Below are 18,588 nucleotides of genomic sequence, written 5' to 3' on the forward strand. Positions count from 1 at the left end.
CTGAGGGGGTCAGTTGCCCTCTGAATCACAGCCTTTTAAGATGCACTGTTTGCTTGATGTTTGTGGAGCAATCGGGTACGGGACATGATACTGCCATGGGGGATGTCTTTGTGTGTGCACGATGCAAGGAGTGCAAGGAAATTAGGCGACAACTCGGCGTTGTTATGGGCCTATATGAGACCTTGAAGGACAGGGTGGATGCCCTCGAAGGAAATAAATTGAGGGGCCCATCAAGCTCTCAGCTGCCCACATCAACGCCAGAGCTTGCACTTGGTCATCTTGCAACACAGAGGCAGCCCCCAAGGCAGAATGGTCCCACAGGAACTAGTAGTTGTTGGTGACTCTATTGTCAGGGAAACGGGGAACATGCTTTGTAAAAAGGATAGGTGGAACAGGACCAGGGTATGTCTGCCAGGGGCAAAGGTTGATGACGTTGTAGAGCAGATATCATCTTTTAAGGGCACAAAAGGTGATATAGTTGTACACGTTGGCACTAATGATATTAAGAGTAGGAGACCAGCAGAATTACTTAACAAGTACAGGTCACTGTTGAAAAAAAGCCGTGAAGTAGGGTTGAATTTGAAAGTGTCTGCAATTCTGCCCAGACACGATAGGAGGGAGTATATGATGAGAGCCTTGTCGATCAATTCGGCCCTGGAAAGATTGTGCAAGGCTCAAGGGGTAGAATTTTTTTCAGCCTGGAATGTACTTGTTAACAGGAGAGATTGCTTCTATAGGGATGGGATACACTTAAATAGAAAGGGTGCAAGAATATTTATTGATGCTATCGAGGCAGTGTTAGGTGGGTCGGAAAACTGCTAGCTTGGGGGGAGACAAAGACTAATGGATTAACAGTAGCCACTGGCAGAGGTGAAAGAGATTCTTGCACTGCTTCTATTGGAATGAGCAGAAGCCTGAAAAACAAGATGCAGGATATTTCAGAGACTGCTGGAAGTCATTGCGGTACAAGTAAACACATGGGTTGTGTTAGGGTAGCTAAGAATAGAAACAGGTGCATGTATACTTGCGTGTACACCAATGCTAGGAGTTTAGTAAATAAATTTGATGAATTTGAGGTATTGCTCAAAACATCAAAGGCAGATATTGTTGGGATGTCAGAGATGTGGTGTCACACAGATATAAGGAATGCAGAACTGGAATTTGGGGAGTACAATGTGATAGAAAGGATAGACAGGACAGGAGGGGAGGAGAGGTTATGCTATTAGTTAAAAAACACATAAAATCCAAGGAAGTGAAGCCAGTCGACATCGACGGACAGGGCAGTGTCGAGTCAGTTTGGTGTGACATAAGCATAGGGAAATCAAAATTGAGAGTAGGAGTGTGCTATAGGCCTAATGACTCTGATGAGTATAATAAGATACTGTACAGGGAAATAGAATGGGCCAGTAAATCAGAGAGTCTTATAATGGGGGATTTTAATTTCCCAGATATTGACTGGAATTTGTGGGTTGGTCACTCACACACTAGCAAGGCTTTTGTGGATTTATTGGATGATTGTTTTCTACACCAGCATGTTCAGGAGGCAACTAGAGGGAGTAATACTCTTGATCTGATTATCAGTAGTGATTCTTCATGCATTAGGAATCTGCAGATAAAGGAACCATGGGGTGGCAGTGATCACAGTGTGCTGAAGTGGGATTTACTCAAGGAGGTAACTACCATCAGAGGTAAAGGGAAGGGTTTTTGCTTTCGTAAAGGCGACTATGATGGTCTGAGACGGTATTTAAATTCTATACAGTGGGACCAACTGATGATGTTACCAACAGCAAATTCAAAATGGGAAGCATTCAAGGAACTAATCTTGGAAGCTACCAGGCTTTACATACCAACCAAGAAATATTGTTCAAGGTTCAGGCCTAAATGGTTGTCAGATGAACTAATGAGACATATGGCAGAGAAGAAAAATGCATGGGATACATACAAATTAATGGGTGACATGGAAGCCTGTGATAGATATAAGTTGGTCTGTAACCAAGTCACAAAGGAGATTAGGCAGGCAAAGGCAGATTATGAGAAATCCTTGGCAAAGGATGCAAAGAAAAACAGAAAAGAGTTCTTTACCTATTTAAACTCAAGAAGGAAAGGGATGAATCAGATTGGTCCACTGGATGTTGATGGTTCAACAGTTGAGGATCCAGCTCAGGTGGCTAACAATCTAAACGAGTATTTTGCATCTACATTCACACATGAGGAGTTATTCAGGAAGGGGAATGTCGTAGGTGAAGTAAACATTGGCAGTGAGCTAGATTATTTTCTAATAACTGAGAGGAAAGTGGAGGAGAAATTGTTGAGGATAAACATAAAAAAGGCACCTGGAGTGGATGGGATCTATCCAGTTATATTAAAGGAGGCAGCAAAGGAAGTAAGCAAATCCCTAGCCATAATTATGAGAGCTTCTTTGGACTCAGGGGAGGTACCCATGGACTGGAGATGTGCAAATGTAACCCCAATTCACAAAGGAGGATCAAAGGCTGACACAAGTAATTATAGACCTGTTAGTTTAACTTCGGTTCCAGGAAAATTAATGGAGGCACTGGTTAAAGAAGCACTGCAGGATCATCGGGACAAGAATTCAGTTATAGCTCAGACACAGCATGGTTTTGTTAAGGGCAGGTCTTGTCTGACCAATTTGATTGGATACTATGATGTAGTCACAAAAGAACTGGATGCAGGGAATAACTTTGATATTATATATTTGGATCTTAGAAAGGCTTTTGATACTGTTGCGCATGGAAGACTGCTGCACAAATTGGAGAAGTGTGGCATTGGAGGCAAATTGCTGCTATGGATAAAGGGATGGTTGAGTGGCAGAAGACAGAGAGTGGTAATCAATGGACACTGCTCAACGTGGACTAATGTTATTAGTGGAGTTCCTCAGGGTTCAGTGTTGGGTCCATTGTTGTTTTCTGTATTTATAAATGATATTGATGATGGTGTATCAGGCTGAATGTGCAAGTTTGCAGACGATACCAAGGTTGGCAGGGTTGTTAAGGACACTACTGATACTATGCTGCTGCAACAGGTTGAGCAGATGGGCTGAGAGGTGGCAAATGAAGTTTAACATTGACAAATGTAAAGTACTACGTATGGGAAACAGTAACCCCAGATCAACGTATCAACTCTGTGGTACTACGCTGACAGTGGTAGAGAATGAAAAGGACCTGGGGGTAATTGTGCAGGCAGATATGAAGTTCTCTGAGCAGTGCAGACGAGCTGCAAGAGTAGCTCATGGTGTCTTGTCAATGATATACAGGAATTTTTCTAGCAGGGACAGGGATGTGATTATTCCCTTGTATAAGGCATTGGTTAGGCCACATCTTGAGTACTGTATACAGGTCTGGAGGCCTCATTTCAAGAAGGATGTAGAGCTGCTGGAACGAGTACAGAGAAGGGCAACAAGATTAGTGAATGGAACAAAGGGTTGCTCTTACGAAGAAAGGCTTAAGTTTTGCAAATTACAGAGCCTGGAGACTAGGCATCGGCGAGGTGATCTGATAGAGGTGTATAAGGCTTTGAATGGCTTGAGCATGCTCAATGCCGATGGGATTCTTCCTCTTGCTCAGAATAATCACCTGAGAGGGCATAAATTCAAATTGAGGAAGGACGGATGTCGGATAGATGTGCGGAAATTTGCCTTTAGCCAGCGGGCAGTTGGTTTGTGGAATAGACTCCCATCGCTTGTTGTTGAAGTTGATAGCCTAAACAAATTTAAGGCTCAGCTGGACAGGGTATTTCGAACGAACGGAGGGGTGAAATGGGAGTAGTGGTTTTTTTTTTTTTTTTTTTTGGCTGATGTTGAATAAGCTTGCTTTCTTGCATCATATGCCTCTACTAATGCTAATGCTAATCTGGACGTAGTTTGGAACTTGGGAGTTATGAGCTCTGTTGGGTCAGTATCCGGGAACGCACGTTGCAGGTTGCACCTGTAAATTTCATCCCTTATGGAGATTGGATCCAGATCTTTCTGCACATCGAAAATTACAATCGATGGTCCCCTCTTTCGGGGGCGGGGCTCAGCAAGTAAGCCCATGGTAGGTATTTTGGCATTTGTTATGATTTTTTCTGCATCCTCTTTTGTATCAGTTTCAATTATTATTCCAGTGTTGCAGGTCTTTATTATTGATTTGCTTCTGGTATGCTTCAGGTCATCTGAAAGAGTGGCCATTACTGTCCTCTTTATTTCTTCACTTGACTTGGGTGCCTCAGATGTTGCAGGCTTGAGTATCACTAGATTTGGAGTGGGCAGCAGAGTCTTCCGTCGCTGTGGCTGTACTGTCTTAGGGCTTGGTTTGGTCGTCTTCAGCGCGTCAGCAAAAGATGGGATGCGCTGTGGCATTTTATTTCTCCCATTAAGGTTTAGGGCCTCAATTGGTGTGACCACTTTCTGGTGCTGGATGTGAGTCTGGAGGAGTATGGTCTCCAGCTTTGACCAGAGACTTACGATGTCAACTCTTAGATTTGTAGTGACTCTATTATTTGAGTCTTTCATGAAGTTTTCTAGGGCTGTGCGCAGGGTAAGGGTCTGCTCCAGCACAGACCCATCCGGTAGCATCGGATCCAGTTGGGCTGGCATTAGGTTTTGGCTGTTGTATCTTGCCCTGCCACGTAGCTGACAGCTCCTGTAGGACCTTGCCTTCACTGGCACTCCTTGTGCTCCTGTCAGATCTAAGAACAGATAACTTACCTTTCCTCTTACTCGTAGAGGTGAGTTCCTGGTCCCCGGTCGATCCTTTATTTGTCACGTCCGTTCTTTGATCACATTGTGTGACTTCCCTTTGACTCTATCAGTTGTAGTAGGTTCTGGATCAGTAGTTTCTAATTCTGACATATTCGGTTTATCGAGGTTATCCCCAAGTGGAAAGCAGCCATCTTAACCTCCTATAATTTACCATATTGATCATTAATTATTTATAAAATTATAAAATTATACGATATTGGATGTGTATCGATGGCCAGACTCAGTTGCCCTCCACCACCACCAATCCGGCATGCTGCTACTGTCACGTGATCAAAACAACAAGAACAAAGGCCTTTGTTCGCCTTGCTGGGGGAAGAAGCAGTAGCAGCTAGTTACCAATGTAATTAATACACAACATTGATTCACAACATAACTTAGGTAGGTCGGAAACCTCAAGGAATATTCAAAAATTTTTAAAAGTTATACCAATCTTCTGTACTACTAGTCTAGAGTCTAACGAAGTCAATAATATGTATTTCTGTTCCATTTTTAACAGTATAAACACTAGATAAATTTGAAACAATGTATCTCTATGCAATCCTGGCTACCGGTGGAGCACACCAGTATCGGTAAAACTAAAAATGGTCATGAATTTCCATTACCTTTGCCGATTTTCAAACCTTTAACATCAGTAGACTCCATTCTATTATGGGAACACAGTAGACACAAATTTAATCCAATTTGAGAACTTTGGAGCACTAAAATTTTTTACAAACGGAGCACCAAGGATACGTGCGTCTAACCATAAGCTAGTCAGCGCCCTCTCTCTCCCAATCTTACGTTGTAACAGGCCAAGTTCAGTTTCCTTGCATGGCAGCCTGATCATACCCAGAGATTCTTAGCGCCTTCTGCTTCCACTCTGATCCTCTCGCTGCCGTAAGAGGGGAGTGAAAGCCCCTGGGGACTGAGGGCCATTTGTTTTGTTGTGCTGTCATGTGTTGGAGGGTTTGGTCTTTTCCTCTTCACGCTGACCAGGTGTCTTGAAGAGAACCACTCTACATGTTCGTTGCCACCTAAGTGACGTAACAGGGCTTACCACCCTGTTACGTCACTTATCCTTTCTGTACACATTGTACTCCCCAAATTCCAATACTGCACTGCTTATATCTATGTGACACCATGTCTCTGATATCTCAACAAGATCTGCCTTTAATGCCTTGATCAGCATTTCAAATTCATCAAATTTATTTACAATACTTCTAGCATTGGTGTACATGAACTTGGTGTACTTCTCCTTGGCTTGATGTTGGTGCATGAAATGTTAATTATTTTTAACTGGTAAAAATATTTTCACTTTTTTGATATTGATTGATGTTGCAGATATTCTTGAATGATCTTCCGTTTTAACATTCATATCATACACTTTTGAAATTTTAAGTATCCTTATCGAAGAGGAAGGATTATAATATATAAAATTTTTTTATATGTTATTATTATTATTTTGTTATTTTTTATATGTTACTTTTTTTGTCAGGCTTAATGAACTGAGAAATCAAGGTGTTGCAGGCATTATGGATTATATTCAATCTTTAGAATCTCTTATTATTGATCCTCAGACTTCTACATCAATAATTCAAAAAAGCAGCGTGTTAGGTAAGTTTCTTCTGATTATGTACCTAACTGATTTTTGTTCATTTTTGAATAATATTTAAAATAATATTAAATACGAAACTAAATTAATTTTGTATGTACTCTGTTCATGTTATTATTTTATTGATAAATTTCTTATGCCTTTTGTCAGATTATTTACTCTATAGAAACAGAGTAAATAACCTGAAAAAATTGGCCCAGTGAACAATGTTATTTACATGTTTACTGGGCCAATTTCAGAAGTGTATCCATTTGTTTGCTAATCAAAGCACGCTTAGTTTGCATAATGTTTACAAGAAGAAAAAGTATTTTTCTGTATTGTTTCTTTAGAATTTTTAGATATTGCTTGTAGTACTTGTGCTCATGCAAAAAAGATTTCTCTGCATTCTTGTTCATGCATTCACTTCCTCACCATCACTGTTCTGTATTATACTTGGCCTTTATCAAATCATGCATCTAGAACAAGAAACTGAACAAAAAATATGTTGATTATATAATTCTCTTTCTGCTTATAGAGGTCTTGGCTCAACTTTGAAGTGTTTGCTTTAAAAGATCTACTCAAGTTGTACTTATAGATTATAATTGAATGTAAAGTAGGTTCCAGTCACCAAAGCAAGTTACATCATTTATTGTAGTGAAAATCTACTGTTTGTTATAGTTGGAGCTTGTCATCCACTGTTCTCCACACGTGGTCAGATATTTCATGGGAGGAAATCATTATGTCTAAGCATAGTATGATATATACTTCTGATACTCTGTATCAGAAGTCAGCCCAGTTGACACTGCTTGATAGGAGCAAGAACCACAAGAATTCTGTAAATGCTGGTCATTCCAGAGCATTGGAGCTTGCATAGCATACAATCTCCTTCCACAATTATTTCAAGTTTCATCAAATTTCAGTTTTGGATTACCACCCTAACTGTTGTAAACCTTCTAATCTGTGGATATTACACATAAAAATACAAGAGTTCCATTAATGTCACTACAACCACCACCCATTTATTATGGACATTATATGGGGACTAATACATGGAAGTACATCAGGATACATAAGAAGTAACATTCTGATAACTTCCCTTAAGAAAGTAGACTTGGCTTTCGATGGATAAATGCATGCCACTCTCAAATGTTTCATTTATCATCCTTGCCCTCAGTAATAACACATTCTAAAAGTTTTAGTCAGACTTCAGGGAAGGTCCATAAATTATTATATTTATAGATTAGCCATTCTCATAGTTTTTCTTTTTTTTGCACCATCATCTGAATCAAGTTTCGATGCGAACTTCAAAATTTTTTCCTTGTTATTTTTAATGTGTTGACTTTCCAGCCTCGTAAAATTTTGCTAACGAAGACCCACTTTCTCCCTTTGAAAGTCTTTAAAATCTCAATCTTTGATTTAATTGGTAAAAATTTCTGCTTCCTTTTAAAAGAAGAAGAAGATGCCATAACTACAGTACGGTAAAATAAAACTCTGTAAATAAACATTCAGAATCTTCTCTTTGTTTTATATCCAGTGGTGTGCTGGAACTGGCTTGCACGAGCCGATTGTTAAATAAATTTTCAAGAATTTTGTTATTCACTTGTTAAACTGACAGTGGCTATAAACTGTAGAGCGGCACACACTTCAATCCACAATGGCTAGCGGCATTTGGGCCACCAGAGAGAGAGAGAGAGATATCTTTATTGCAACTACATGATGAATATAATATAGACAAATGTAAATAGAGTTGCAACTGTCCCGTCACGGCCAAAAGTCAGGGGCTCATATCTCATAAGCTTGTACAGTACTGTATATGATGACAACAAAAATCCAGCTGGGGCATGATTTCGGCATCCTTTGTGCCTATTTTCCCCCGACCCCTTCCCTGTGCAGCAGCCTGTGTTTGGATTATCTCCACCAGCAGTTATTACAGGAATTGCCTGGGCCACTTCTTCTTAAGGTAATGACATTTCCATGCTTGACGTCTATCACAGATTTTGCATTTCTAGAATTGTCATGAACCTGATAAGGTCATTATGGTAAGAATAAGTGCTCAATTGCAACCATAGATTGGTTATGGATACAAGAGCTCGGCAAAAGTCAGCAAAAACATCCTGTGAGAATCAAATAGCTATATGTAAATTACAATAAAAAAAGTGAATATTTTATTATTGTTTTATATTTTTGAATTCCAAACTATTGTAAATCAGTAAAACTTACAGTAAATATATACACACATATTCTTGTCTTGTTTTTTTAAGCGAGCTGGTTGTGTCATGCGCATGTCATCTTAGTAGCAATTTGTGCATGCAAATGTTCTTTGTTATTTATTCATGCTTATCTTCTTTTACTGTTTTAATTTTGCAACCCCCATAAAATGTCAGTGAACAGAAATATCAATTGCAAAGTGTGTTCAATAAGAGATTACAAAGTGTTATTTTTAGTTAGTACGGTATGTATATTAATTAAGCTATGTATGCAAACTTAAATTTATTTTTTTTTGCTAATCTATGGATTCTTCTGATTTTCATGTAAAATTTAATTTTGTTAATTAGTAAGGAAATAAAAGTGCATATTTGTGCTTTATATCTTCATTTTTATAGCCTGTGGATAAAATTTCTTGAATTACACTTATTACAATTGTCGTTTAATAGAATCAAAATTCAATTAGCAAATGTAATCAAGATAGCCGGTGCTTCCTGCAATTATTTTATGGCACCAGCATAAAAAAAAAAAAAAAAATAATAAATAAATACTGGCTCGTTCGAAATATTGTCGTTTTTAATTATTGACTTTCGGATTTTAGCATTAGCAGTAGTTGAGGCATATGATGCAAGAAAGCAAGCTTATACAGCATCAGGCAAAAAAAAAAAAAAAAAAAAAAACCTTCCATTTCACCCATTTGGTCACTCCAAATGTTTGTCTAGTTCAGCCTTAAATTTATTGAAGCTATCAACTTCCACAACAACAGATGGAAGTCTGTTCCAACAATCAACCATCTGCTGGCTAAAGGCAAACTTTGCACATCTATTCTGCAACTGTCTTTCCTCAGTTTGAATCTATGCCCCCCCCCCCCTCAGGTTCTTAATCTGAGCAAGAGGAAGAATCCCATCAGCATTGAGCCTGCTCAAACCATTCAAGCCCTTGTACACCTCGATCAGATCACCTCACAGATGCCTAGTCTCCAGATACTGCAACTTTCAGAACTTAAGCCTTTCTTCGTAAGCATACCCCTTTGTTCCTCTCACCAATCTTGTTGCCCTTCTCTGTACCCACTCAACCAACTCTACATCCTTCCTAAAATGAGGCCTCCAGACCTGTATACAGTACTTAAGGTGCGGCCTGACCATTGCCTTATGCAAAGGCATAATCATCTCCTTGTCTCTGCTAGCAAAGTTTCTATATATATCATTGACAAACCGCATGACCTGCTCTGGCAGCCCATCTAAGAGAACTTCATATCTGACTGCACAATTACCCCCAGGTCTTTTTCATTCTCCACCTCCCTGAGTGTAGTACAACACTGTTGGTACGTTTCTCTTGGGTTACTGCTACCGATATGGTGTACTTTGCATTTGTCAGTGTTAAACTTCAGTTACCACTTCGCAGCCAATCTGCCTAACTTTTCTAGATCCTGTTGCAGTAGCATTCTGTCTTTATTGTCATTAACAACCCTGCCAACCTTTGTATCATCTGCAAACTTGGACATTAAGCCTGATATACCTTCATCGATATCGTTTATAAATACACAAAACAACAATGGTTCCAGTACAGAACCCTGGGAGACTCTGCTAATAACATTAGTCCACATAGAGCAGTGTCCATTGATTACCACTCTCTGCCATCTCTCACTCAACCATCCCTTTATCCATTACATTAACTTGCTCTTAATGCCATAACTCCAATTTGTACAGCAGTCTTCCATGTGCAACAGTATCGAAAGCTTTCCTGAAATCCAAGTATATGATATCAAAATTATTTTTAGAATCCAGTTCCTTTGTGAACACATTGTAGTATCCATTCAAATTATTCAGACAAGACTTTCCCCTTAAGAAACTCATGCTGTGTCTGAACTATTACTGCTGTCTTGTCTTGGTGATCCTGTATCACCTCTTTAACCAGACTCCTTTATTTTCCCCGGAACAGAAGTTAAACTAACAGGTCTGTAATTTTTTGTGTCACTCTTTGAACCCCCTTTGTGAATTGGGGATACATTTACACATCACCAGTTCATAGGGACCTTCCCTGACTCTAAGGATGCTCTCATAATTATGGCTAATAGGGTTTGCTTACTTCCCTTGCTGCCTCCTTCATTATAACTGGATAGATTCCATCTGAGCCCAGGGCCTTTTCTTTGTTTAACTTCCACAATTCCTCCTCCACTTTGCACTCAGTTATTGCAAAATCACTTATCTCCCTATTAGAGTTTGATAAACATCTGGCATTCCCCTCCTTGAATAACTACTCATGTGAATGTAGATGCAAAGTACTCATTCAGTCTATCATCTACTTGAGCAGGATCATCAATAGTTGAACCATCGATGTTAAGTGGACCAATCTGATTCATCCCCTTCCTTCTAGAGTTTACATAAGTAAAGAACTCTCTGCTGTTTTTCTTTGCATGCTTTGCCAAAGATTTCTTGTAATCTGCCTTTGCCTGCTTAATCTCCTTTGTGACTTGATTACAGACTAGCTTATATCTGTTGTAGGCTTCTGTGTTGCCTGATAATTTATATGTCCCATGCATTTTTCTTTTCTGCCACGAGCCTCATTAATTCATCTAACATCCATTTTGGCCTGAACCTTGAACAGTATTTCTTAGTTGGTATGAAAAGCCTAGTAGCCTCCAAGATTAAGTTCCTGAAGGCTTTCCATTTAGAATTCACAGTTGGTAACATCATCAGTTGATCCCCCTGTATAGAATTTAAAAACTGTATGAGCCCACTATAGTTACCTTTACGAAAACAAAAACCCTTCTGTTTACCCTTGATGGTAGTTACATCTTTAAGTAAATCCCACATCATTACACTGTGATTACTGTCACCTAGTGGTTCCTTTATCTGCAAATTCTTAATGCATGAATAATCACTGCTGATAATCAGATGAAGGGTATTGCTCCCTCTGGTTGCCCCTCGAACATATTGCTGTAGAAAACAATCCTCCAATAAATCCACAAAAGAATTGCTAGCGTGCGAGTGACCAGCTCACAAGTTCCAGTCAATATTTGGAAAGTTAAAATCCCCCATTACAAGACATTCTGATTTACTGGCCCATTCTATTTCTCTGCACAACCGTTCATTGTACTCATTCGAGTACAATGAACTAGGCCTATAACACACTCCTAAACTTATTTTTGCTTTCGCAGTGCTTATGTCACACCAAACTGACTCAACAGTGCACTGTTCATCTATATCAACTGGATGCAATTCTTTTGATTTTGTGTTCTTCTTAATTAACAGCATGACACTTCCTTCCTTCCTATCCTGTCTATCCTTTCTCTACACATTGTACTCCCCAAATTCCAGTTCTGCATTCCTAATATCAGTGTGACACCATGTCTCTGATATCCCAACAATATCCGCCTTTGATGTCTTGATTAGCGTTTCAAATTCATCAATTTTATTTACTATACTTCTAGCATTAGTGTGCATGCAATTATACATGCACTTATTTCTACTTTTAGTTACCCTAACACAGCCCATGTATTTACTTGTTCCATGATGACTCTCATCAGCTCTTGAAGTCCCCAGCAACTTGCTCTCTAGACTGCTGCTCATTACAATAGAAGCAGTGCAAGAATCTGTGAATTTTAGTCTGTCATCATCATCATCAGTCATTTTCAATCCACTGCAGGATGAAGGCCTCTCCAACAACTTTCTAGTTCCTTCTGTTTTTTGCGATTGCCATCCATTTACTACCCACAAACTCATGAATTTTATCTGTCCATCTCCGTTGTTTTCTTCTAGCTCTTCTTGGGTACCATTCTGTTATTTTCTTAGTCCATCTGTCATCATGTCTTCGAGTTGTGTCCTGCCCATCCTGACTAACCTTACTAACTCTGCATAACTGATTAAGATTTTCCTCTAATTCTTTGGGATCATGGCTTATGACCACAATATCATCTGCAAATCGTAAATGGTTTAATTACTCTCCATTCAAATTGACTCCTTTCTGCGACCAGTCTAATCTTCTGAAAGCTTCCTCAAGGGCAACAGTAAACAACTTTGGAGATATTGTGTCTTCTTGTTGAACTCCTTTCTGAATTTTAAATTTGCTACTGTCTTTTTCTAGTCTAATAAAGGAGGTAGCATTCTCATATATTTTCTTCAAAATCATAATATATGGGTATCTATGCCTTGTCTTTCCAGTGCCTGAAACATTGCCTTATGCTGTATGGAATCAAATGCCTTTTCATAATCCACAAATTCCTGACATAATGGTGTTTTATATTCAGTTGCTTTCTCCATTAGCTGTGACATTACGTGAAGGTAATCCATAGTTGAGCATCCTGTCCTAAAACCAGCTTGCTCTTTCGAAAGAATTAGAAAGAATACTTGATTCTCATCAAGTATTCTTTCTAATGTGTTAGTAATGACCCTTGTGAACAACTTGTAGATGTTGGATAACAAGCTAATTGGTCTATAATTTCCGATTTATCTCCTTTCTTATGCAGCAAAACTATGATTGCATTATTCCACTGCTTAGGCGTCACACTCTTTCTAATGCAATTTGTGAACAGTCTTGCCAGTTTTTTTGTGCCATGTCTCTTCCTCCCAATTTTAACAACTCTACAGTAACTTCATTTTCCCCCCGGAGCTTTCTGATTCTTCATTTTCTTCAATGCATGTTCTACCTCATCAGGAAGGAAGTTGTATGTGATACTAATTTGCGATCCATCTTCCCCACAGCTGGCATCATTCCCTCGTTCCTTGTATAACTCTTTATAGTAGTCTTCTGCTATATGAATTATGCCTTCTCTGCTATTTATAAGTACACCATCGCTATTCTTCAGTTTGAGTATCATATGTCTTTCTGTATTACTTCTCATGGCTGTTGATTTGAATCCTTTGTTTTTCCTTAATGCTTGTTCTACTTTTCTTGTGTTAAATTTTCTTTTGTCCTCTCTGAGTTTCTTTCTAATAGCTTTGCATAACTCAGTATACTCAATTTTCTCCTTGTCAGTGTTTTTCTTGCTCTACATTTGTCGTCTTCTGTTCATCATGACAAGTGTTAATTGACTAATTTTTTCTTCTTTGGATTTCTTTTTACCTATAGGTTTCTTGGGCTTGATCACTTTCAGAAAGTTGTAATATTCCTCGTCGATATCTTGGTCCTGAGCAGTCTGCAGAAGCTCAAACTTATTCTTAAGTTCCAGTACATACTGCTTTTTCTCCTCTTCTGTTATCTCAAAGATCTCGTATTATTTACTCGAGTCAGTTTTTTTTCTTTCTTTTCTTACATCTATATCAAGCGTGCATCTTACCATTCTGTGATCACATCCAACATTTACCCTATTCAGGACAGTAACATCATTCACGATATATCTTCTGTTAGTGAGGATGAAGTCGAGTTCATTAGTTGTTAATCCATTTGGGCTCTTCCATGTCCACTTTCTGTTCACTCTTTTCTTGAAAAAAGTGTTCATTATTGACATTCCTCTAGATTCTGCAAATTCCACAAGTCTTTCACCTCTTTCATTTCTTTTACCAATTCCAAAATTTCCTATACTTCCCCTTTCTGCACTGTTTTGTCTCTTTCCAATTTTAGCATTGAAGTCTCCCATAATGATAGTGTAGTGAGTTTTCTGTTCATCTAGAAGACTCTCAGTTTCGGTGTACATTTCTTCAACCTCTTCATCATCATCATGGCTCGATGTTGGTGCATAAATCATTATAACCTTCAGCTTACACCTCTTAGAAATGATGAGTAGTAGTCTTGACACCCTTGGTGATGTACTTTTGAATTCCAAAATGTTGTTTTTTATATCTTTATGGACCAGAAAGCCAACTTCACCTTCACTCCTTGCACTGTTTCCATTGGTGTACAGCAGATTTCCACTTGATAAACTTATAAGTGATTCATTTCTTCTTCTTCAGCCAAACCGATGATATTCCAATTCATATTTTCTAATTCCTTTTCCAGCTCTAATATCCTGTCTTCACTGATGAGTGATCTTACGTTGCAACAGACCAAGTTCAGTTTCTGTGCTTGGCAGCCGGATTGTACCCAGAGATTCTTAGCACCCTCTGCTTCCACTCTGATCCCCTCGCTGCCATAAGAGGAAGGGGGGGTGTTGAAAGCCGCTGGGGACTGAGGGCCGTTTGTTTTGTCTTACTGTCATGTGCTGGAGGGTTTAGTCTTTTCCCCTTCACACTGACCAGGCATCTTAAAGAGAACCACTGTACACGTTCGTTGCCACCTAAGTGATGTAACATGACTTACTATCGAGATGGTGTGCATGAGTGGATTTTAGGGAGGCAGGCCAACCGGAGTTCTCCTAAATCTTCTGAAATAGAAAGATATTGGATCCATCAATGTTTTAGACTGAGTGTCTGATAACACACAGAATGCCTGTTCCCCTCTAAGCCCCTTTTAGTCTGTGAATCCCCCCAAACTAGTAGTTTGCCAATCCACCTAACAATGCCTCGATAGCATCAGCAAATATTCTTGCACCCATTCTATTTAAGTGTATCCCATCCCAGTAGAAGCAGTCTCTACTGTTAGCAAGCACAGACCATGCTGAAAAAAATTCTACCCCCCGTGAGCCTTGCACAATCTCTCCAGGGCCGAATTGTTTGATAAGGCTCTCATCATATACTCCATCCTATCGTGTCTGGGCAGAATTGCAGGCACTTTTAAATTTAACCCTAACTCCCAACTTTTTTCCAGCATTGACCTACCTGTCTTGTTAAGTAAATCTGCAGATCTCTTACTCTTAAGGTCATTAGTGCCAACATGTACAACAATATCACATTTTATGCCCTTAAAAGGTGATATCTGCCCTATGGCGTCATCAACTTTTGCCCTTGGCAGACACCCTAGTCCTTTCCATCTATCCTTTTTGCATAATATATTCCCCATCTCCCTGACAATAGTGTCACCGACAAAAACTATTTCCTGTGGGACCAGCGCATTCTGCCTTGGTGATTGCCTCTGTGTTGCAGCTGAGAGCTTGATGGGCCCCCTCATATTAATTTCTTCGAGGGCATTTACCCTACACCTCAAACTCTCATAGACGCCCATCAGAACGCTGAGTTGGCGCCTAATTTCTTCACAGTCTCTGCATCTAGTACACACACAAAGACATCCTCCTTGGCTAGATCATGTCCTGTTCTAGACAGGTCTGCAAACATTTCACATTTTGTGTATTGTTTTAGACTGTGATGTGTTGGAGAATCGCCCCCCTTGGTTCTCCCACGAGCCTCTCTAGTCTTGGTCGTGATTCTGTTAAGCATAATTTTATTAACAATGAACTTTAATAAGATTAATAAATTTTTCTGAGTAATTGATAATACTATACTAATCTAACAGATTTCTAATACAGGTCAATGTTTTTCACTATCTAGTTTTACGTTAAACCTTATGCTATTCCGTATCTTATAACAATGGTGGCAAGTTACGAACGTAAAATGTACGGACACTAAGTATTAACTTTCAAAATCACTATCTAAATTCAAAAATAAACCACTGAGCTTGGCTTGAACTATAAAGCTTCTTATAGAAAATAATTTAGTATAACAATTAAGTCAATAAAACTACTAAATATAAATGGAAACTTAACATTTGCCGGAGCTGCAAAAACCTTGGTCAACGTAGTAATAACCTCTTACCCAAAAAGGCAGTGCTTTACTGTAATATCATATAATAATACATATGCTGTCGTAAAAATAGGTAATTCATTTTAAAATGCTTTTATCAGAATTATTGATTATTGCTCAGAGAGATTGTACTATACATATTCTCTCAGAGTGGCAAACATTATGAGCAGACATAAAAACCTGTATATTTAGAAATTGAAACATGATGTGAAATTTTAAGAATTATTTTTGAAATCTACAAATAAAAGTAATGAAGTAGATAATTAGCAGTAAAAATTGGATTAGTTTCCTAAGATTTTTAGAAGCAGTGTGTTGTTAGTTAATTTTTAAATTATAGAAACCGATGTTAACTAACTTTGCATAGATTCTTAATTTCAATTTTATCAGTTTCTCTTTCTCTCAGCTTGTCTTGAGAATGGAATCGTAGAGTGGATTTGAACATTTATGAACTGCAATTTCATTTAATCAATTGAATGTACCTTTGTATAGGAAATCCTCATTTACACTCTTGTGTAACAATCGGTGAACCATTTAATTTGCAAATATACATGGAGCCTATGTTTTTTACCTTTTAAATTTAATCTTAGGAAGATTTTGTGAAAGGTGTGGATACAGGAATTGTGAAAAATGTTTTGCTGCTTAGTTAAAAATCTCAGAACACTGGGAAAACACAGAGCTAAGATTTTAACATGTGCTATTCTTACTGACATATTTAGAAGTCTGGAGTAAATTATATGTTGAATTTCTAAAGAAAGGAAATGAAGACATCATTAAAGAAAAGAAAAATATTTAAATGGGGGAAGTTTGGATATCCTCTGTATTATTGAGAAGAAAGGATCACGTACACTATGAAGTTTGGAAAAGCAGCAGGTGTAGATGAAATTAGACCTGTTATGATAAGTTGAAGGAAAGATAGCATCATGTCATCAACTCTATAATTTGGAGGTTGTTTTCTGAAAGGTAATTAATACCTTGCTCCAGTTTTCTGGAGCATTAATTGTTCAATATATAAAAAAGAAATAAAACTGAATATGGAAATTACAGAAGAATGTTACTCAGTAGTGTGCCAGGTGAAATCTGTGCAATTATCTTTAAGAAGGCGGTGAAGTATTGTTGAATATAAGCTTGGGAGAGAAATCGAGTTTCTGCTTAACGTCTGAAGCCAGGATCAGTTATTTGTACTGAATCAAATGAATTATAGAAAATTCATCAGTACATGAGAACCTGTATTTAGGATTTGTCAACCTTGAAAAAGCATGCGGCGAAATACCTAGACATCTTTTAAAAATTATATGGCATCAAGCACAGCTTTTAAGGGGAATTTTGCATAAAAATGGCAAATCTATAATAAGGATTGAAGGAAAAATTGGAAAATGGGTTTCAAGTTAAACTTTGAGCGAGGGTGGCACCTTATCACCATTTCTTTTTATGATTTTTGTGGACTATTTAATAAGAGTTTCTGACAAAGTTTAGCATGGGAGATGTAAAATGTATATACAGCATATATTTTTTCCCTTTTTTGGCTGATGCAGCAGAAACCTCTGGTTTCCTCATACTATATTGCTTATAATCAGTACTATATTGCTTATATAATCAGTAATTTTATTACTGATTATTGCTTATAATAATCAGTAATAAAATGAACATAGAAAACTTCTATTTCCTCTACTTTATTATACAACAAATTAAAAATAATATTAAAAAAAATGTTGAACTAAAGAATAACATTACAAATTACTGTTATTTGATTTAGCAACAGGGCAACTAGAACTATAAAGCATTGTGTTCTGCCTGTAAATTGTGTATATTCTATGATCAGCTGTTTTGTGGGATGAATGCATTTTTGGAATAAAAAATACCCTTCAATACTTGCAGGGTATTTTTTTCCCTTATTCATTTATTCATTTGGCCTTCTTGAGGACTCACTTGGGAAATTTTTTGCATTTTCTCAGACAGATCTGTATGGAATTATAACTTTCTCAGGACCAAAACATTTGTCCAATGGCCATTTAATGGAATCCTTTATTTTTTCAGCATATAGTTTACTGTAGAATTCTCCAGACTTTTGCTTACTTTCTCCTTTGTTCTGGGACTGAATCATTTGTTTGAATAATCTGTTTTGTTGTCTCTAAATGTTTGAAAGCGCAATTCAAGATCCTTTGCTTTAAGAAATCGTAATTCTTAAGAAAGAGTTTCTATTTTATCTCCATCCCCTTCTTCTGGTCTCTTATTCTATCTGATTGAATTCTTCATTTGTCAATATCTCATCATGTGAATCAATCAGTTCTTCAGAATCTCCTTTCAGTTCTCCAAAAGCGAGACTATATGCCTAGTTGCATAGGTTCAGTCCTATGCAACTAGGCAAATGGTCCAATGCAACTAGGCAAGCTATCATTACTACAAAAATTTAGTAATTTCAGAGGACTGAGGTAACTACACAG

General features: G+C 38.1%; 1 protein-coding gene across 3 annotated transcripts in view; it reads left to right on the forward strand.

The window, feature by feature from the left end:
- The window catches only part of ida (anaphase promoting complex subunit 5 ida), a 435,748-nt gene that overhangs the window by 40,910 nt on the left and 376,250 nt on the right, over positions 1–18,588 (forward strand). For all 3 annotated transcript variants that reach the window (XM_090371999.1, XM_090372001.1, XM_090372000.1), the window contains exon 4: positions 6,234–6,352. In XM_090371999.1, coding sequence (XP_090228125.1) covers positions 6,234–6,352 — 119 coding nt within the window. The remainder of the gene's footprint in view (positions 1–6,233; positions 6,353–18,588) is intronic.

This window comes from Mastigoproctus giganteus, chromosome 4, assembly GCF_048544385.1.
Source record: "Mastigoproctus giganteus isolate SK-2022 chromosome 4, ASM4854438v1, whole genome shotgun sequence".
In the NCBI taxonomy this organism is placed as follows: domain Eukaryota; kingdom Metazoa; phylum Arthropoda; class Arachnida; order Uropygi; family Thelyphonidae; genus Mastigoproctus; species Mastigoproctus giganteus.